Raw genomic sequence first — 22,716 nt, forward strand, 5'->3', positions numbered from 1 at the left:
TTCTCAACCTTTCTTCTAAGAGCCGATTCACTCGGGGACACAAGCGGATGAAGGGTGAAGCGGCCTGCTGCACCGAGCCCAGTCCCTTAGCTTCACATAATGCGACGGCTCCCATCTGTGTCCGCTTTGCATCCAGCTCGTAACGCATTGATTTTAGACTGAAGTAGGTTTTTAAAACTCTGGCTGGGGGGGGTGGGGGTGTGATTATGATTCAGAGCGGAGTCGCAGCTCTCCCCCAGCTCTGTGTGTTTACAGGCAGTGGCCCTGGGAGTCAGCAGTGGGTGGCCTCGATGGGCGACAGCGTCAGAATGCTGCGATCGTTGGAGTAGAAGTTCTCCGTGTCGCTCCAAGACCTGAAAACAGGCAGCAGTGAGTGTGGGTTAGGAGACTGACGGAGTGAGTGTGTGTGTGTGTGTGTGTGTGTGTGTGTGTGTGGTGGGGGCACAGTGGGCTCGGACGTTCGGAGGTTTTGTGATTACAATCTACACAACCAGGCTGGAAGAAGCAGAGGAGAGTGAGAGATGGAGGGTGAGGTGTTAGTGATGGGTGGGACGGCGACGAGTATCAGAAGTCTCTCCTCACTGACTCACACTAATCCAGGCCCACAATGTCTATCAAACGGTAAAAGGGGAATGGTGGGAAAATGCGACGTCACCTTGTCGTTAGAGATTAGTGACATTTGAAACCACACCTACACCGTCCTGATGAAGCGGACACGCTGCACTGTCGACTGTCTTAGGCTTAATTAAGAATAACTGGAAATGTTTTATTTCTACTAAACTAAGAACTAAAACTATGAAGCCGTGAAAATCATTTTTAAGAGGCTGTTTAAAGTCTGTCTTTACTACCAACACAGTTCTGAAAGACAGACTTATATATAAAAATCTGGTCTTTAAGTCTTAAATGTCCAACTTTGGGACCTCCTCATATCTTTTATCAGGATCAAACTAAACCCAGTCTGGGAAAGGAAAAAGATTTATCAACTACAACCTCTTAACTGCTCCATCGTTGAAAGAGCAGCAGTGAGGAGTCGTGGTGGATCCATGACCTCAGTGTCCTCAGAGACAGCTCATTAGCCCTTAAGTGCCGTGATGGTTAAAGTTAAAGTTTTCCTGTAAACAACTAGAACACAAATCTATCCCATTACATTTCTAAGTTGTTGACTGTGACTGGTTTGTTGTTGGAGCAGGTGAGATGAGACTTGAGCTACTCGGCACGTGGAATAAAAATCAACATAATCATCAGAACGGGAAAGAAATCATGATGAACAAGCGTCAGCAGCATCCTTCCCTCATGTATTCACTCTCAGTACAACCAGGACTAGTATCTGATTTCCTACAGGTAAAATAGACATCCATATGTTTAGCTGTATTTATTTAAATATCTTAAATGTTACTAGAAAAATAGGCACCATTCTATCTTCCACGGCATTAAATATATATGCTTATAGTATAAAATCTATGATATACTCTGTATTTTTATTTAGAGACACAGAGGCACAGTCCCTTTCTGTTGTTAGCTTAACAAGCTGGATCTCCTTTGGAAATGTCTAACAGAGAATGATCTCGCACACACTCTCAAACACTCCAAACACTTTCAAACTAAACAGCCAAAAGAGGAAAAGAATACAACTTGGACACATCATGAAAGTCACAGCTCGCCACTGTTTGAATCGTAAAGGTCACAACAAACTGACGAGCGCCACCACGCTGACTCGCATCAAAGCTGAACCAGAGTCGGTGTTCACAGCTTCTCTCTCAAAGCACCAGCAGGGAGGAGCAGAGCGACTGTGGTTCAACATCCTCTCAGATCAAACTGTGCCTCCATTCTGGCTGCTGAACCTGATCCTCACATGACTGCACGGGCAACACCAGAAATATGTGTGTGTGTGTGTGTGTGTGTGTTTTACATGCTGAATAGATTTGTAGCTGAATGTATGACGAGGAATGCTGCTCCTCAATCACTGCCAATGTCCATCCGCATCTTCGGATAATACTTGCTTTCTAAATACCAGCTGCTCTGCTTGGGACAGTTCTCCTGACCTTTAGTGTAGCGCTGCTCTCTGAAGACGAAGACAACCGTTTTAAGACCTGGTAGACGGGAAAACAGGGCCACCCAGGGACTTTAAATAGGATGATGACTCATATGGTGGTTTGACTGGAGGCTCTCTCACGTGCTACATCACCAGCATGGCTGTCTACCAGGGCTGGGGTCAAAATGAAACATCTCAGTGCTAAAACCATCTTTGCTCCGCGGGTTACGGCGGAACAAAGAGGACGTTAGCACCAAAACACTTGTGGGATGAGCCGGTGGGAACACGAACCCAAGAAAAGAACAGAACAGGCAGGTTTCTGACAAGACGGAGCTCACGGGGGACGTCAACAGCACATGAATAATTAATCTGGAAGGTCGAACAACATTATGCAGATTTCAGACACAGAAGGACGAGGACACAGAGACAGAAAAACGTCAAGTGCAAGAGGAAGAGTGTGTGAGGGGGCACAAATACATACAAGTTTATATTGTATATAAAATACCAAAGGCAACAGCAGCCCCCATGCAACAAGACAGAGTCCAGGCATTCTTGTTTTGTAGCCGGTAGTGGACAGACAGGTGGGGTTATGCACTGTAATCTAAACCTGTGGAGCAGGTCAACTCCACCCGGCTGGAAAACACCCCTGGTTATAAAACAAGCATGCCCTCAAAGTTGGCCTCTTCTCAGAAGCACATATAAGGCTTCAGGATCCAGTAGAAAAAGACAAAGAGATACAGGAAGTAGGAAAAGAAAGACTCTCTGAGACTACATTTCCCAGCAGCCTCTCTGGTTTAGGGGTGTGGTCCCCTTGTTCTAGGAGAAGAGGAGGAGGAGGAGGAGGAGGAGCAAGGGGTGTCAGACAGCAGCTGAGTTTCCATCCAAGGATTGTTTTTCAAATTAAAGTGCATTAAATTAGAGAAGATTAACAGACATTTAGTCAAATTTCCAACAAATTGGTTTTAATGCAGACTTGAAGAATTAAGTTTGTTGATGAAATAATCTCGTTGGACGCTTCAACCTCTCAACTGCCTTTATACGTTTGGATTTTGCGGATGTGCGTGCCTGTTAATTGGTGCATCCAAGTGCAACCAATCTCTCCTAAAAGCCTTCCCAATCTGTACTCTTTTTGTTTGAGTAAAGTCTGATCTGGATGGAGACGCAGCTGCTGAATCTGGACAACTACACACAGGCATGTATTTCATTCATTATGAAAAACATCTTCGACTCCTGACATCCGCGTTCGTTCCTGCATTGTCGCCCCGAGCCGTGATCCAGTAGTGGTCAGCATTCAACGCTGCGACAACAGGCCAAGTCAAGAAGAGCCAGCTACAGTTGGGCTCCCAATATATAATAGATACACACTTCATGTATTATATATGCTTGTAAATACGCTTGTTATATGTCTCTTTAGTCATTTTGCATGTTATATATGACTAGGTGGATATATTCCCTTTCCCCTATGGCAGTATTATAGCATTAAGGCCAAATTTGGGCTGGGGTGGGGGGGTGGACTGACAAAGGTGTGTTTAAAGCAGAGGAGAGGGGAGGAGGTGGGAAGGGGTGAGAAGAAGAAGAAGAAGAGAGGAAAAGGAGATATGGAAAAAAGGAAGGAGATGAGGAATAGAAACTAAACCTGCACATTAAGCTCCAGTTCTATTAGAGAACGGTGCTGTTTTTGTATTTGCAGTAGAAAGCATTTTACTTCATTGTTTAGGTTTATCCTTCTGGGAGTACAAACTGGCTGCTGTTTGCTCAGTTGGAAGAATCCAATTGGCTTCTTTGTGCCAAGGTCAGAAAACAAATCAATCATTCCCACAGGAAGAAATTCATCTAAATCGAATCAAGCATTTAGTGGTAATTTGACCCTGAAGCATTGGGAATAGTTTTCTTTCTTCCAGTGAAACGACACTGACAACAAATTAAATAGATAATGCCACATCACACTCTCCGCTGTCTGAGGAATAATGAAAGGTATAAAACATAAAGCGAAGGACCCATTTTATGCTCCTGACTGACCGCATCAAAGTTTAACATGATCAGATGAGGCCGAAGATGTTAATTATTTGCACACAGGCCTGGCGCAGGAGAAGAATTAAATACAAAGAGATGTCGTTAAAGCCAGTCACAATTTTATGTCTCGACTACGAGATCGCTCATAAGACTGCTGCATCCCCAGACCTGACTGGGGCCTGACCGGGGGGGGGGGGGGACACAGTCCTCTACCCGACCACAGAGAGTCTGCAGGTTGCTGTCCAGAGGGGCTGGATGGAGGGTGGAAAGGAAGAGTGCATCCCTTATTTGACCTGCATGCTGTCATAACCTTTACAAACACACACGAACAGACATGCATGCCACGCCACCCAGCTGTGTGCAAGGTCCACAGCAAAAGGTCTCACACACAAAGAACAAGAATGCTACATCTTCATTACCGGTGTAATCAATACTGAGTGTCCCAAGTTGTTTTTGGGAGTATTGATTGCTCAGCAGAAAGAGCTGATCAGGTCAATGAATCGATGACCTGAAAAGACACAATAACACTGACACGGCAGATTGGGCAGCCCAGCGAACTGTGAAGTCAGCTTACTCGTCTTCAAAGCTGCACGGGGCAAATTTTTTTTTATGGGAAAAAAAATAATAAAGTAATCAAAGTTGTTTTATTCTCCTTTATCCCAAAGTGGAACTGTAGCAGAGAAGAAAGTTTTATCTGCACTCAGAGCACACTCTACACTGTGCAGTAAACTGACACCATGTTTCATCATTTATGCATCTCTCTGCACCAAACTGCAAAATTGCCAAGTGCAGCTTGAAAGATAAGTTGCCACAAACCGTGTCACTTTCACATCCCTCTTAACCCTACGCTGATCATGGAGATGTGCACATAAAAATTTGGTGTTCATATATGATTCAGCCAGCTTACGTTTATCTGGCCTCATCTCATCTAGTGGAGAAGCCCTCCAATGAGCAAGAGGACATACACAGGCGTCAACCTGAAGCTTAATAATGGACATATAGACATCTGTTAAAGTGCATTACAGATTAGGCAGTTTTCAAGGAAAACTTCCTAATCAGGCTAACTCCCTCTTGGACACCAAGCTTTGATTTTAAGGGAGCATTGAACAGAACAGAAACAGGAGGCAGACAGGACAGAGAGCAACAGATCATAGCATAGATGATTAGGACACAGACACATGAGCCAATAGACAGAGCCACCCTAATGTAGGGGCAAGACAAGACAGGTTACATAGTGTAATATAGAGACCTGTTGGGTGCCTGTATATCGCAGCAGGTCTCCTTTGTGAGGGGCTTAATAAAAATGTTGGAATCCAGATTCTCTCTGGCTAATCTGCCCAACACCCACATCTGCATGCTATATAGAGGGCAGAGCCATCACAACCTATTCAGTCACTGGTCTCCAGGATTTTGGTTACAAGGTGTAGTGATATATTTGTGATAGTACACTAATGTGGATATGAGATTAAGCACACCTCTCTGTCTGGTTAATCGAAATGTTCGGGCTCCAGACTTGAACTGACACTATGATGGAAATAGACTCATGACAGTGCAGTCCACACATCTTCAGCAACTAACTCCTTGTTTGGCTGTTGTCCCAAAGTTATGCTAAGCCGCAACCCTTGACCCAGTCTCTTTGACCGTCTAAAACACCGCTCCCCCACAACTGTGTGCTCAACTACGGATCGGAACAAGAAAGACTTACAGTAGAGTCGTAGCCACATTATGGGCTAACACAGTCAGGACTGCAGCCCAAATTTTTGACACCAAGAGGTGGAGACGATTCATCGGGATTCATTATCATAGTTTCTTGCCGTCGTCGCCCTCCCCACCTGTTGCTGCGGCTGGATGCGTGGCAATGGTTGGCGCTGGTCTGGCACTGCCCGGTCATTTGCTCCAGGAAGCGGGCCAGGCGGGAACAGCCGCTCTGCCCATGTTGGTAGCAGCACAGGGACTCCACACAGCTGAGGGCCTGCGCCTGGGAGGCTGATAGAGACTGGAGGAAGGGGTGGGATGGTCGAAGGTCAGAGAAAGAGCAGCAGAGGGAACAGCAAACATGAAAAGTTGGACAGAGACACAGAGAAGGTAAGAAAAATGACAGGAAAGTGAGGAGAATAGAGGACAAAAAGCAAAGTGTGTGGAGAGAGAGAGAGAGAGGAGAAGAGAGAGGGAATTAATACCAACACAATGCAGGTGCACTTTCACATCCTGACAGGACAATAAGGGCAAATGGAGGATGACATATTGCATGCCGTCACAGGTACGATGATGTACAGGGAAAATATTCAACACATGCTACACAAGGGAATGAACTTTTACAAATAAATACATAAAGTCATAAAACCTGTAAATAAAGACATTTTTTGCGAAAACGGACTAAAAAAAAAACGAAAAATGATCTGTATTTTAGTGTGCTTGTAAAGCAGATTAAGACTGGGAATGTTTGGAAATTACAACAGACTGAGGAGCTGAACATCATTCTGCTGCTTTATTCAAGGTTTCTACTCTAAAACCAGTGTCAGACTTTTTAATGAGCCAGTGATGCATTGGTAGACGAAGCTGAATGAAGTTGCTGCCTAGAAACCTGCAGGATCAGGTGGCTCTGTTAACCTGAGTCAGCGCCTGAGAGAGACGGTGTGTGATGGAAAAGAGAGGAGGTGAAGAGCAGAGAGACAAAGAGGAAGCAGAGTGAAAGGTTACACTCCTGTGGTTTGCAGCCTGTCCCTTCCTTTTCTACAGCATAACAGGACAATATAATAAATAGATTAACCTCAGAATAACTTTAGTGACCCAACTGGTTCTTTTCATCAGTTACAGGGGTTCTTTGTGAAGCTGTTTCTTAAGATTCAAAATTCAACTCTGGGTTACAGCAACTTTTTTGACTATTAAGTTTTAAAACCTCGGGTTTCTTTCAGCAGTTGGGGAGTTAAATAACCACCAAGACGTGTGGTTATGATCTAGAATCAGCAACACAGGGTATTTTGTCTCATGTGATTTAGCCCTAAACTGTCCTACTTTGTCGCTGTGAGTGTGACCCATGTGGTCCAGTGCTTTGGGCTGTGATGTTGCCGATGTAACATTTCTCTGCGGCAGTAATTGGAGATGTTGTTGGCATGAAACCAAACTTCTGCTTCTTGGCTGGCAACAGCAAAACACAGACAGGACAGACTCAGTATGATTTATTCTGGCAGTATCGGGTGTCGCTGGATAACAAACATATGGTACTGCTATTATATCAGAACATATTGTTTATTTTCCGCTTCCCCTTTTCTTTCCTTCGCTTCCTTTTGAAAAAGCTTTGTTCTTGTTACTGTAACACAACAGTCACCTCTTACATCCTGCCGTAGCTGACAGAAAAGCTGAGGCTGTAGAACCAGATTATTCACACATACCAGTAAAGGCAGTGACAGCAGCCACAGCTGCAGCCCTGGATGGTAACGTGTCCTAGACTTGTGTTTATCGGTTGGAGAGGTGTCCTTGGTGTATATATGTTGGTACGACCATATGAGTAATCAACACTGTCAGCTTTTCATTAAATCTAAGATGCCACTGATGACACTGACACTGCTCACATTAATCTACCAGTAACCAAACATATCAAACTGTGAGACAGCAATCAGTCGTCACAGGGCTTGTAAACCAGACGTAATATCGTAGGCAGAGATGAGATACTGCAGTTTTCAGTGTAAAATTTGTTCTCACATGCTGTTTAGGAGAGAGATGAAGAAGAAAAAAAAATATGAACTGAACCAGCCGTTTCACCTTTGCGCAATATCAGAGGAACTGTTTGTAATTCTTTATTCTGTGGGAAGGATTCTTTGGAGCAGTATTATTCCCGGAATAAACCCTATGATTAATAGTTCTCTTGTAAACTGAGGTTTTCTGAGAAAACGACGCCTGAATTGAGGGTTTTGTCGTAAAATGACCAAGGCCTCAGTGACAGCTATATGAGTGGCATCATGCCCTGGCTGATTTACTGTATTAGCCATGGAGTTCAGTTGAAGTTCATGTTTGCCGTCTCAGCTGTGTAAAACCAACATTATGTGGTGCCAAATAAAAGAAGAGCAGAGTGTCTCTGGTAAGATCTTTTTGGGACTGCATAAGAAAATGTGATGATCTCAGGTTTATAGTATGATATATGGCGCTCACAATGCACACTCTGTATGTAAAGAAAACAAAACAGTCTGAAATTATAGAACAAAAGATCATACTTAAAATCATACTTAAAATCTTACTTGAAATGCAAAAGGAATTTATCAAAGACAAATACTTACAAGTAGACAATGATACTTATAATGATATATCATTCAGGCTTCAATATGGAGTAATATTGTTGAGTATGGTGGGATTTGATGGTTGAACAAAAATACAGCAAAAACAATGGAGTCAGCATGCCAACAGCATTCTCTCTCTCTAAACCCTGAACCCAGATCTGATCAGTAACACTGACGGGTGAATTGAGACCGGAGGAGGGAAGGATGGGGACAATGATGGTTGGGTGAGGGAGGACGAGGTCAGTCATATACAGTGTGTGTAGGGGAGGATGAGAGTATTCATGGAAGGGTAGGGATGGATGGAGGTAGGTGGGAGGGGATGCGTTCATTCATATGGGAAGTGACAGCGACAGGGAGACTTACAGAAATAGCATTCTTACATATGAAATAAAAGGGCAGAGCAGGGGCAATGACTGAAGGTGCAGGCTGTTTTAACCAAATACAAGGACTGTAGCACTTAGGGGGTACACAGAGAGTCAGTTGGCCCTCAGGCGGAGCCATAATGCCGGGGCAGTGACAGTGCAAGGGGACGATGGGAGTGAAGTATGGTACTACCTAGGGGAGCAGGGGTCTGGGCCGGGGGCAGCAGGGGGAGGATAAGCAGCTAGCAGGTGCCAATTGTCCTCCCCTGGGCTCCGCTGGGCTTTAACAGGGTCATATTCTGGGCCGACTGAACCCTCACCCTCTTCCATCTGAAGGACACAAGATGCTTACAGTGAGCCCCGCTGGCAAGTCAAACAGCTCATCAGTCAGCCAGGTAGACTGTTGGTAGGTCAGACGTCGACATAGCAACATAACCAGTAAAGCCAGCCTGTTAACTAACCCATCGCACTGCAAAAACATCTACAGCAGTCATTTTGTCTCCTATTTACTCAAAACAAGCAACTGAGATAACTCCTGGTTTCAAATGCAGTTTTACTTTTTCTGAATTTTCAGAGTTTTCAAAACACGCAAGTATCAAAAAAAGAATATCTGGGTAATAAAATGCTATTTTTTAGGTGATTATCATTTGTTTAGGATTTGAAAGTATCTCATGTCATGCACATTATTTTCCATTTTGTTTCATCCATCTATGGACTCAATACAAGACAAAATGACTGTGGATATTGTGGATGTGTTTTTCAGTGCTGCTTCTTAACCAACCGGCTGATTAATGAGTCAGTTAGTAAGCGAGCAGTGCGTCAGTCAGCGAGTCGGTCCAGGCTGCACTGTAGGGGGCAGTTCATTCGATATCTGACCCTCTCTACAGTGCGCTCTAACAGACTTTTACATACTCTTACACATTGACCAAATCGATGAGGTCTCCTTTTTAAAGCCCTTCACAAGTGACCTCACCATCAATCATTAACATAACAACAACAAATTTTTGCCTTACAGGGCAAAAAAAAACAGCCACTTCCTGCTTTTTGACACAATGTGCATCCCAGGTTTTATCCCCCTGTGACTGATCTGAACCTCACTGTGAGGTAATCATACATCACTGCCTGACAAGAGGTCCTTCAGAAAATTTGAGTGGGACGATGAGGTCACTGGATGAGGGCTTTAATTTCTCACAAAAGCACCGAGTACTGAAGACACTGGTGAGAACATCAGTAAGATCGGAAATAGCTGTAAAATTGAGCGACAAATGAGCAGAAAGAAGCTTCAGGCACAAGAAAGACGTCTTGTGGGAAAATGATCCTTCTAGTGCAGATTAGAGCAAATCTATTAGCATCTGAACCAATTAACCTGCTGCTTAATCTATCAGGGCTGCAGAGTAGGCAAACAACAGAAAACCCAGGAGAGCCCTCTGGGTTCTTTTGTGATTACCTCCCTCTAATCAAATTAGGAAAAGACTGTCAAAGATACTGGAATTCTTTCAACAGAACTGAATAAATTGCATTACACAGCACATTAACATAAATACATCCTTTGAGTTTGAAGCCAGCGAGAGCATCTGTGTTGTTCTACCAATTCAACAAACAAATTACTCAAACAGTAGAAATGTGCTTTGTGCCCTCCCTTACCATAATGCACACAACACTGATCAGTCAGTCTGCAGTTTCTTTCTGCTCATTATGTTTATGGGATGGGACCTGCATTGGCTATACGGTTAGAGACTCATATATACACTCAGCTGCCAGTTTTTTTTTGATACACCTAGCTAAAACTACGACGATTAATCCGGCCTTTATGAAGGTTACAGTGCTAAGTTGATGTTGAGACTGTTTTTGACTTGTTTCTAGTCTACCCTTATTGCTAGAAAGGGGGTGACAAGATATTAGAAATATTTCTCAGTGTAATACAAAACAGATCAACAGCACCATAAACTACAGCTTCCAAACTGTTTTAGAGAGGCTGTAATGGTCATACCACCTCTTTAAAACGAAGGTAAGCACTAAAACCTTTGTGAAGGTAGGATTCCTTGCTCTATTCGACTGCATTAGTGTTAGCAATGTGTATATCCAAGCATGTCAGTGTAACGTGAACAGCTATAAACATAAAACAGGCTGTTTTTATAAATACAGAGTAGCATCAGAGTTAACATGCAGTAGAGCTGTAAGGATAAAGATATGCATGCAGCAAACAGTGGCCTTAAAAAGAAATTAACCATAGTAGAGCTGCAACTAAAGCTTATTTTTATTATTATTAACTAAAGATAATTTTCATTATCAGTTATTGTTTGAAGGTTTTTCACTATATGGCATTTTATAGAGAAAACAAAGCCCAGGATATTCAATTTACTTAAAAAATTTGGGAACCAGAGAATATTTTGAAACAATTTATCAATTACCTTAACAGTAGCTGATTTATTGTCTATCAACTAGCTGATTAGTTGATGAACTGATGCATTTCTAACTGATATTATACATTTATAATAATATTAACACTATATTTATACACATGGTTTATTCACTTGATTTGACAGTGTTAAAATTAAAATTAAAACCTTCAGAACCTTAGTTTATGTTTACTAGTCAAGACAGAGCTGTCCAAGATCGAGAATTATTTTTAGCTTGCGGTCTTTTCCCTTCACCAAAGACAGCTCACACTACTGCTCGCAGTTCCCTTGCAGGCTGTTTATAGTGATATCTGCTATGACAGAAGTCATCAGTCTAAACTAGCTGTGACAACAACACAGCAGTCATGCTTCTGACAGGACAGCATCATGCTGCTGTAACAAGGCGGCCCAGAGCAGTCCCAGAGTCTGTCATGCAGCTGTAGTGGGGTGTCAGTCTTATTGTGTGGGTCAGCTACAACCATGCATGTAGACAACTCTGAGGTAAGGAGGGTATCTCCAGTCTGAGGGTGTCTGGCTGGGCATATATCACGAGGACGGAGCGTGCTATAGGTATAAGGGGTGGTTTGATGGGCTGCACCATGCGACTGTATGATGAATCACTTTAACATGAGCATGGCATGCCAGACTGAGGTTGTATGACAAGGCCACTGGCTGATGGTCAGGAGGCGGGTCTGACCAGTCGGATTTGGAACTAATGCAGATGCAGGAGGTCGCAGTCAGAAAGATGCTTCATAGATTATGACTGAGGACCCCAAATAGGGTCCCTGTATGACAACCTTGATATCACACTGTAATGAGTTCTGGACGAAGAGTCAAAACTTAAATCAATGAGGATTCCCAGGTGATTTGACATTAATCAATTCACTCGTTCATTCATCGGTTCATGCAGTGGGGGAAGTAATGACAGTACCATGCAGTGACAGGCAGGAGGGGTGGAGGTCTCAGAACACATTCCCTATGCCACTAAAATGCAACACATGCAGCGGCTGAAAAACTCTGATACATTCTTTTGCATTATCTCCAGAATCTGGTTGTATCCCCTCTATCCCAATCACGGAGAATGCTGATTGGCTTGTCCAGGGCATGCAGTCACAGACATGACACAAAAGAAACTGTTCCAACATTGACAGCACACATCTCTGCGATCATTGCACCGCCAGTGTTAGAAACAGGCCTCGGTAGGACTAAATCAAGTCCAGACCTGGGAAACAGAACATTTCAGTCTCGCATGAATGATCATAAACAGGAGCGTTTGTTTCATAAAGCAATCTTTCTATTTTTTATAGGCTGTCCATTTAATCTTAAGCACAGGGTCAATATTTCTGAAAGTTTAATATCTGACAAAACTTTTTAAAGTAAGTATACTTTTGGCCATACATAGTTAATGAAAAAGAATGGCAATTAATTGTCGAGGGACGTCATGTTAAGCTGAGTGTATTTTGGTAGATGTAACTAAGAAAGGTACGTAACATGCTTCAAGTGGTCCAATCATATTCGGTTATTTTTTGTGAACAAGTATTGCAAACACACACATCACTGAATAAAAGATTTCGACCACTAATAACTTGAACAGATCATGTGTTATGACTTATTGCATATTTCTTTCCTGGAAAAGATAAGAAATCATAAAGACAAGAAAAAACCCTGTGGTGGTTTTCTAAAGTGTTTAACCCTTTATAGGGCACTCACTGAAATACTTAGAAATTGAAAATTTCAACCCTAGACCATAACTGGTGGTCATAACAAGACTTTTTTTTTTACTTTTGTGAGTTTTTTTAAAAAAAAAAGTAAGTTTATGGTGAAAACCAAGGTCAGTGAAGTTACCATATGTGGTTTCTTGCCGCTCTGTCATGTAGCCTGATTGTCGCTGATTGGCTTGGAGAAATCTCGTAGCTCTACTGCCTCATGGTGAGGCAAAGGGCGGCATTTTGAACTCCCACTTAAGTTACCAAATATGGTCCCTTGCCCGATAAAGGGTTAAATATTAGAAATACATTTTTTAGAATACTGGAGGTGAAATTAAATTTAGAGAGGGCAGCATCAATACAGGGAAACAGGACAAGCCAGTAATGATGACTGACTATTCACAAAAATATACAGATGCATTCCAAAAACTACCAATATAGAAATATTGCTTGTGAATAAAGCACTCCTGGGATGTTTGTTTTATTTGAATGGATTTTTTCGATGCATTTTGAGCCCAGGGCTGAATCAGTCTCATCTCCTCTACCTAATTTTGCCCAGCTGGCTCTTGGCTCTGGACAGAGGCTGCAGAGCGATGAAGTCATCACCTATCGCCACACGGTTGGAATACATCTACACCAGGAGGGTACACAGAGAGGACAGGAGGAAGAAGACACACAGACACACAGAGGTTAGATAATAAGCATACTAAACCCTGGGGCTGTAGGCAACCACAGGCAGTCTTGGTCGATTGAAATTCTACCTTCTCTTTAAGCAATCAATTGGGGGCAGAAAAAAAAGCTTTGGGGGGTTAGATAGGGGATGGGGCACGAACAGACGGACATTTATTCTACTGCTACTCGTTCACTGCACTGTCAGCGCAATGCTTTATATTTTCATCTTCTGATCTGTGTTCTGCTTCTTGCACTCTCAATCACTCCCTTCAATCCAGCAGCAGTCTTCCAACAGTGGTGGATTACACAATAAATACAGCAGAATAATGGATTAAAAAGGCTTTTCTCCTCATGAAAGTAACACCAGCGATTGTCAAACCAGTGAGAACTTGGCAGGACAAGAGCATGTCGACCAACCGACCAGAGGGTGCCAGCCCCGCTAAACAGCATCTCACTCACACAGACAGAACGGACAAAGGTTAGAGCAGAAACAACAAACGCTGCATAGGATCTGAAAAGGCCCTTTCCCTTTTTTTTTCTTCTGAGAAACAGGAGGAGAGTTTAGAAAGGAGGATGGTAGAAGCATAAAGAGTCTCCAGCTGGACAAATCAATACAGCAACAGCAGGGGTCTGCTGAGAGGTGACCATGCATACTGAGTGTGCGTGTGTCTCAGTGTGTGTGTATTGGATAAAAAAAAGAAGAAGTCATGCGGTGTGTGTGTGTGTGTGTGTGTGTGTGTGTGTGTGTGTGTATAAAAGTGAACTCCATGCTGTTCCTGTAAAGAAGTGGGTAACTCATGACCAGAGACCGCAGAGGCTAAAAACATAATGACCCATTTAAACAATGAGACACGCAGAACATTTCCTCTGTCAGTCTAGAATTTGAGTTACGTTGACATTTTAGTTTATTTTCTCCCTCCAGGCTCTTGTCACATTGAAGGAAATATAATTTCCATTTTTGTGATACAAGTAGGAATAAGTATTAATCTAGAACTGCACACACACGGCATTTTAACTACTGGACTGTGTTTGGCCTTCCCTGTTCCATTTCATTACTTTCAAAAATGAGTTGTATTTTTGAGCCTGGCCCATCAGACCTCAACAGAAAAACCACAGTACTCTGCATCTAAACCAACTGGTATTACTACCTCACAACTGCAGAAAGGAACTAGCTGGTATCCTATTGGCCTTATTGATTTAAGTAAAAAAAGCTAACAAAATTAGGATTAATTTAAGAGGCTGCTGCAGACAGACATTGATTTCGCTGCTAAATTTGACTTTTTGTACAAAGCTTGTTCTCCATGCCCAATATTACATTGTCTGTTTGATGTCTTAATGTCTTAATACAATCTGAGTGAAAGCTACTCACACACAAAGAAAAAAATCACTCAAGAACAGCTACAACAAAGTGGACGACCAGGACAAACAACACAAAAAAGTGTCTCACTGAAAACCTGTTAAATCAGTGATCTGAGAACTGCTGTGACCAAGAGTGACTACACTGCACCTTGGAGTCAGGCCAGCAGTGTGCGGGGCATGTGAAACCCAAGGAAACCTCTGGGAAATAAACAGCTAAATGCTGGATGAGCCTCTTTAAATCCCAGCCAATCTGAAATAGAAGCTGTACCTTTTTACTAAAAGTATAATCCACTTTAGAGGAATGGATGGAGTTCCCAGACAACGACCTGTAGAAGTCTTCTCTGATCACACATTGTGACTTTCCACCCCTCCTCCCCATGTTACCTGACTCTTCTGTGTGCTGGTGGGCTGCAGATGTCTGTAGAAGACCTTCTTCACCACATCAGGAAAGAGGCATGTTATGACTATGATGATGATGGCGAACCAGGCCGAACCACTGGACAGCAGCTGCACGAATACAAAGTACATGTCCTGGGTGTGAAGGAAAGGCCTGGAGGGAGGAAGGGACACGAAATGAGTTAATACTGTAGAAGAAATGGAAAAAAATTACCACTTTTTATGCTTTGAGAAAAGTTTGTCTGAAAGTTATAGTAACATTTTGGCTAACTGGGGTAGCAAGCTAAGGCTGTGGACAATACTGAAGAGGAGAGCATTCAGGCTCGGCACTCCTCAGCGTAAATTCAGGTGTCACTGGCAGTTACGAGCCAGGCTATTAGGGATTAATGAAATCATATATTGCTTTCCTCGTCTGGGACTTTTAAGTTAGATGGAACTCCAGGCAGAGAAAGAGCTCAGAGAAAATGTGATGGTAGACCAATGTCCCATTATATACTCTGCTGTCCACTTACTTTTATCATCCTGCATTATTTTCCTTTACTATTGAAGTAGTTACTCCTGGCATGAACGCACGTGGAACAATGCAAATGTGATGATTTAACAGTTTAAATTTCACTCTGTTTTTCTTTTGCAAGACACCCACAGTGTGAGAGGTGTTATGTTGGGCCTACACACAGTAGACTGAAACAAGAGACAATGTGACAACACGGAAAAACATTTATTTTCTTGTTTGTGTTTTGTAAGAACCTCTCCTTACCAGATAATGCCTCCGTAGAAGAGAGAGAAGATGAAGTAGAAGGCAATTGAACCCCACGTCACAAAATGGTTCATCCAGGTCCAGAAATTAGTCTCTAAAGCAAGCTGTCATCACACACACACACACACACACACACACAGGAGGGGGAGGAAATGAAAGCAAGGTGTAAAACACTGCGACAAGTAGGGCCTCAATAAACTACAGCAATTTCATCTGTGCTGTAAAAGAGACCTTGACCCCAACCAGTGATGAATAATCTCCTCTAGTTAATGTCCACTGGCATCATCCTAATACTTTACTACATACTGTAGTTCATATTGGGACTGCAGAAATACAAGTGTGTCCCTGTGGACCTCAAGATGCTACACAGACCTCAGCTAAGGCACACAGTAACCATCATCTTAAAGCTGCATTCAACCATTTGTGACCAGGAGAGGGTGCAAAGACTCAAAATTAAAATAGATACAAACATATAAAATATACTGATGAAACATGGTGTTCATCAATTTGCTATAAAAAGACATGTTTGCAAACAACTGATTTTAAGCCCAATATTCAACTGTGTGTCGTGAGAAAATCAGAAATGTACTGTAGGACATCAGGAATAAAAATAATAATGTGAAATTAGATTTGGGCGCCACCTATTTGTTTGTTCACCACACCTTCCACCGAGGTGTATAGTATATGACAGTATTGTGTCATTACTTGGTGAGGGAGTGAGGCCGTGTAACCCAGTCTTCTCTATATTTGTATTTCCATGTTTTTTTTACGTGTGATGTCTTTAACTTTTGTGTCTTGATCACCCTGTCTGTGTTTACTTTGACAGTACCAGCTGGTGGTTGTTTAGTAACTTTCATTCTTTTTACATTCTGTGGACTGTAGATGTTAACTTATTTCATATTTCGCAAGCTTAGTGAAAAAGTTTCACAGCACTGTACTGAGTCCAGAAGCACAATCCCAAAACGTAAGCTCACCTTCTTTTTCTGCCTGTGACTCATACAACCCTTCCCTGTATGTGAGCTGCAAGTGTGCCTATTAAAGAAATTACATTCCTCTGCACATCTCCTCCTGGAAGGGTCTCCAACTGTTTCAGTGAAGCCAATATATTTTCATGATACCATTCCCCACCTTTCGTGGTTGCCATCTTTCTCCTCTTGTCTGCCTGTTACCGTTGGGATTTCTGGTATATCATGATATTGGCCAAGCTCACGTTAACTATTAAAACACTGGCTTTTTAGATTCTTGTTATGACGGCATAGGGTTGGGTGTAATTTACCTTTAATGTGACGGTGATGACCATGACCGTAAAGACAAGTGTTCCAAATGTCCAGTTTCCAAACATCTATAAAACAGACATACAACTATTAATGAATGATCAACACTTAGTGGTTTACATTGACATGCATGGACTCAGTTACCAGCAATATAACAGATGTGTAAGATCTTTATCTGGTCAACCTGTTCATATGCAGCATTGATACCTTGCAATTACTTCTTTCCTGTTGAAGCGTGAACTAATAAACATAATGTTTCTTTGACTCAGCACTATTACAATGGGTTAGTACAGGGCTGCCAGTTCTTCAAACATAAATCTACGACTCTTTATTGGCATTTCATTACAATGAATAATGAACACTAAAACATCAGTCAAAGCTGTTGTATTTAATAGTTACTGAGTATGTTGCCAGGATGCTATTAATATAAACTATTCATATCAAACCTCAAATCTGGATAGAAGTTGAGAGTCAGGTGGGAGAAGGTGAGCAGTGTTGTGCTTCAGTTGTGGAAGTTAACAAGCTAAGTGGCATTACGGTGTCTATAATGAGGCCTTGCCCTCCAACTGTGTGATAACTGTCTGTAGCTCCACCACTCGGTATGAGAAGCACTCTACTTATAGGCTGAGAGCTCTGGGGGGGGCATTGTTTTGTTGCCAGCCAATTCAGGACCCTGCTGGAGTCTGAACATTGAAAACCAATAGTGAAATGACTGAGACGTATCCATAGAAACACTCAACAGAGAAGACAACAGTTCTGAGCCCCTTAAAGGAATATTGTGTAAGTTCTAGCTGTCCCAATCAAAAACTACATTACGTTTTTTTTTTTTAAGTTACAAACACTAACCTGTGGGCTCCCTTTGTTGGTAAAATAACATGTCATTTTATGATCTGCTTATATGGGCCATCTTCAGCTATGGCCTCTTTATCCATCAACACCTTTCAACTGGTGACACTTTTGATAAACCCTGTTCAAGTTCAGATTTGTCATAATCTAAGTACAAACTGGCACTTGTTAATGTAATTATTCTTGTGATAAAATACTTGGAAGCATAATCAGGTTAGTGGATGCAGCAAAGTGGGAAATTCTCTCTCACCTGTTGGTCTATGAGACAAATCTACAGTATATAACTGCAAAGGATGAGCATGCATTTGAAGCTTGTGCACTTTATTTTTATGGGTAATGATGAATCTATGTGTGGATTACACATTGCATTACTTTATCTCCGGCTCATTACAGTCTGTAAGTCTATTGTACAACAGAAATTGCTTTTGCGTTACTAATATTGTATTTGAGCAAGAGAGATGAAACTGAGCATTGAACATATAAATAACCTCAAAAGAAAATGTAGGATTCAAACCTGATTAATATTTACCAGAATCATCAGGGTTCAATGAGCCACTGCATGTTTAATAACTACCATCATACTGCTCATTTCAATGTTCGACATGGAGGGAACACAATCTGAACTGTGTTTTGTGAGGCAACATGTAAATATATTATAGAGCATATGTACGAAAATTAATTGTTTTCGGCATCGTCGTTAGCAAGACAAAAACGCGTCGACGAATCATCCTGATAGTCCTCTCATTAACCCCCCAAGGAGACTGTAGAGCAGACTCTTACCAGCTGCCTGTTAGCTCGCAAGATCTGAAGACATGCACAGCGTGAAGGCAGAAGGAAAAAAAAAAGAGTAATCAACAAAAGACAGAAGAAAACGACAAAGCAAGGGGAGTGAGTGCTTTCTGATATACCAAACTTCAGAGAGACAGAAGGCAAAGATGTGCAGCAGGCAAGAAAGGAGAAGAAAACAGATATTATAAAGATCCAGAGGCAGAGAGGAAATGACCAGAAGAAACGGTAAAATTACTGGAACTTCATGATTAACAAGTGCATGGCATACAGTACATGCTGGCACAGTAATAGAGACTATAAAAGGCTGTTTAACAAAAAGACAGAACGAGGAGGAGAGAGATTAAGGGAAGCAGTGACTGAAGAGAAAACAGCAGGCAACCAGCCCATCAATAACTCATCATAACACACACACTTACACACACTGCTGCTGTCCTGCACTTCTTTCTAAGCTACTATTCATTTTATCAACTTTTTCCTCATATGGTTTGGAAATTTCTTGTCTTTTCTACTTGTAGCATAAGAGTATAAACATCCTGTACACCATACACTAACACACACAGTCAGTGACACACCTGTCCATTGCCCATAAGTGTGGTGTCCTCTCCCATCAGTATGTAGGATCCGAAGAAGAAGACGAAGGCGTGACAGAAGCCCAACAGGGTCCAGTACAGGAACGTGCGGAAAGACAGCAGAGAGTTCTTGCTGATGTCTCTGTAGGAAGCAAACATGATTTCAGAGGATATACATTAATGTTTCAACTAGAACAGTGAACTCAAGATGATCTCTGCAATGCCTAAACATGAACTAACCTAAATCTAACCTCACCTGTGGAGAGGACAACAGACTTCGACACAAAACCTGCTAAGATTGGCTCACTTACAGTTACGACGGCAGCAAAGATAACAGAGAAGGGGATTCATTCATGTCCTATCGTGCATCATCAGGTATGGAATTAACCTGCAGATTCTCTGGTTCAAAATGACATCAAATTTTCTACAGATGTCGGTTTTTGAGCCACTACAAAGGCTAAACTGTTGCCTGAAACAGACTCGGTACTGTTTGTTTTTTTCGGTACTGAGAACTGGAAATGCTTTTTGCTCTGTGATGTCAAACTGAAGCAGTTGCTGATGACTTGTGGCTCCTATCAGCCGGTTAAGAGGAGTCAGCAGTAAATGACATATAAAACAGTCGATAAAATAGGTTTTTCAAAAGAATTATGAATCACCACAACCAGGAGAAGCTTTTCAGCATACAAGCTCAAATGTGCACAAATAATATTAGGCTGATGTGCCCAGTAGTTTTAGAGATTAGCAGTGGACAGACGAGTATATATGTATGATCCCCTGCAGGCTTATGCTTTCCGAGTGATCAGTTTAATACAAATACTACAAACTCAAACTAGTTTTTGGTTGATCTTACCTAAAATGTTAAGAACAATCCTAATAGCTGTACTGTATAGTCATATTAGAAGATGGAGATGTGGTGCTCTTCAGCTGTGTTGCACCATATGGGGAGGTGTTTCTTTTTAGCCTACAGTACAGTTCAACTGCACCTTCACAATAGAGTACACTACATTGGTTTTAGCTAGGCGTACCTAGCTAACTTAGTATCTGTGTGTGCCATACATTTATAAAAACAAAGCATACTGACTTGTGAAATTTATGATAAGTGACCATATCAGTTTCATACAGATTACATGTTGACTTACCTGTACAGGCCAGGTTTGTTCTGCAGTACGTGTGGATGGACCAGCTGTTCAAACAGACTGTAGACCAGGATGGGCAGCGAGGTGAAGCAGATGTTGTACAGTGTCAGATAAACACTGTCATACAGAGTCTGGGGTGGACAGAGACAGCATTTCATTTAACACCAAGCTATTAGTGGACAGCGACATACAGAAGCCATCGAACCCAACTTCAATTCAGACCCCCCTGTCAGACCCTCACTGATCTGACTTTAGAAATAGTATAGACTTATCACAGGTTATAACGTGGCATGGCCTACCTTTGAATCAAGTAATAACCTTAATAACAGGTGAAAGCTTTCGTAACAGACTTAATGTCGATAACAGTTCTAAAGCTATGCTGCATAAATACTTGAAGAGTTTAAATGCAAACGATGAGATTCACTGTTTAAATGTTACAACAGCTTTTAATGACTTCAGGCTTGAGCAGAAGTCTTGACTGAATCTCAGTGAAGCTTTTGTCTGTTAAGCCTTTTAAATCTCATTATGATATCAAATTAAAAATGAAAATCAAACTGCCTCATCCCAAGATGAGTTTCAAAAGAAACTTGATATCTCAGCAACTTCTCGTTCATTCTGTGCACAACTGCAGAGTAATAACCTCTCTGAGATTCTGTGCTACTGTGTTAGCTCAGTAGCTTAGCCAAGTCTGTTTCTGGGCAGCAGCTCTGACTCGGTTTCACCTTGCCATAGGTTCAATTTACAGACTCACGTACAGTCCACTAACATGCATGTTAGCTGCCACCCACATTGACAAAAACAAAAGGAAAGACAACCTTGGATTACAACACACACAGAGTGAGAGTGACTTCATTCTCTGCTCAGATCAACATTAACTGACTGTATCTTTACATAGCAAATAGTCATATAATGTTCTAAATCTTGTACATGTAACTTTTAAGAATGCACTCTATGAATTCAGCAAGAGACTGTGCAACACTAAAACCACAAACAAATCTACAATGATATATGAGAGGACGGAGAGATGGAGAGATAAAGAGACTTACTTGTTGTGAAAACAGACAGAAGAACTGGTATAAAAACTGGGGCGTGATAAAACACACATTCTAGAAAAGACAGAGTGAAGCAAAGAAACATTAACAACATTGCAGTGCAAGCAGACATGGTGGCAGACAGCTGATGTAAAATACAATATCTGTGATTTAGAGTGTATTCCATAATTGAGTCAGTGACAGCAAATGATTTATTAATACTAATTACTGCTATTTTAAAAAGCTTGTGTAGATAAAGAGATTTGTAATCAAGCTGAAGTCTTACCTTGTAGAAAAAGTACTGTACAAGCGTAGCTATACGAATGTAGTAGAAGTGACCGTGGACCAGCAGGAGTTTAGCCAGGAACTTAAACCTGGCAATTGCATAGTCACTGTTTCTCACGGCCTGACGACCCTCCTTCCCCATGATACCTGGAAACACATGCACCCATACATGTTGGAGAACACACTGCAGAATACAACTGAAGACCATATTGTGAGTGGTGACTGTTTACCTATGCCCACGTGAGCTTCCTGTATCATACTGACATCATTGGCTCCATCCCCAATAGCTAGAGTGATGGGTTTCTCTGGAGATGTTTTTAAAAGACGCACCACCTGCACAGAACAAAGCAACATTAACTTTGGGCTGAGTTTAAGTATGTTTTCTGAAGTTCAATCACATGAACACACAATGAGCTTTACGTCATTAACACAATAACTCTATAATAATGGCGGGACCATCCATTCAGTCATTTCAAGCATGAGGGTAATGGCTTTGGGTGGGTGCTAAGTGTGTGTGTGTGTATGGCAGAGGACCTGTACCTTAGCTTTCTGCAGTGGGGCCATGCGGCAGCACAGCACAGCTGAACAGTTTTTACACACTTCCATAAAGAGCTTCTCATGTTCTCTCAAAGCTAAAGACAGACTGGCCCCATCCACGACCAGTCCGTGCTGTATGACATGATCCTCCTTTATCCTGGATAAAAAAAACAGAGAGAAAGGGTCAGAAAAGAACACAGTATGAGAGGAGACTGATAAGACGAGGAAGAACTACTACCAACTACGCCCATCTAATGCCATATTAGATTTTACTGTTCA

The 22,716-nt window shown here is 41.9% G+C and overlaps 1 protein-coding gene across 2 annotated transcripts in view; it reads right to left on the reverse strand.

Moving 5' to 3' along the window:
- Positions 1-232: 232 nt before the first annotated feature.
- atp11b (ATPase phospholipid transporting 11B) overlaps positions 233-22,716 on the reverse strand; it is a 50,693-nt gene continuing 28,209 nt past the window's right edge. The window contains exons 20-30 of one of the 2 annotated variants that reach the window (XM_070832816.1): positions 22,441-22,594; positions 22,131-22,233; positions 21,902-22,047; positions 21,631-21,690; positions 20,588-20,715; positions 19,452-19,590; positions 17,247-17,312; positions 15,971-16,074; positions 15,202-15,367; positions 5,751-6,041; positions 233-353 (exon numbers count right to left, since the gene is read on the reverse strand). In XM_070832816.1, coding sequence (XP_070688917.1) covers positions 5,769-6,041; positions 15,202-15,367; positions 15,971-16,074; positions 17,247-17,312; positions 19,452-19,590; positions 20,588-20,715; positions 21,631-21,690; positions 21,902-22,047; positions 22,131-22,233; positions 22,441-22,594 — 1,339 coding nt within the window. In that variant the 3' untranslated portion in view covers positions 233-353; positions 5,751-5,768. The remainder of the gene's footprint in view (positions 354-5,750; positions 6,042-15,201; positions 15,368-15,970; positions 16,075-17,246; positions 17,313-19,451; positions 19,591-20,587; positions 20,716-21,630; positions 21,691-21,901; positions 22,048-22,130; positions 22,234-22,440; positions 22,595-22,716) is intronic. The other variant, XM_070832817.1, reaches the window with a different exon arrangement.

Source organism: Pempheris klunzingeri, chromosome 6, assembly GCF_042242105.1.
Source record: "Pempheris klunzingeri isolate RE-2024b chromosome 6, fPemKlu1.hap1, whole genome shotgun sequence".
NCBI classification, from domain to species: Eukaryota; Metazoa; Chordata; class Actinopteri; order Acropomatiformes; family Pempheridae; genus Pempheris; species Pempheris klunzingeri.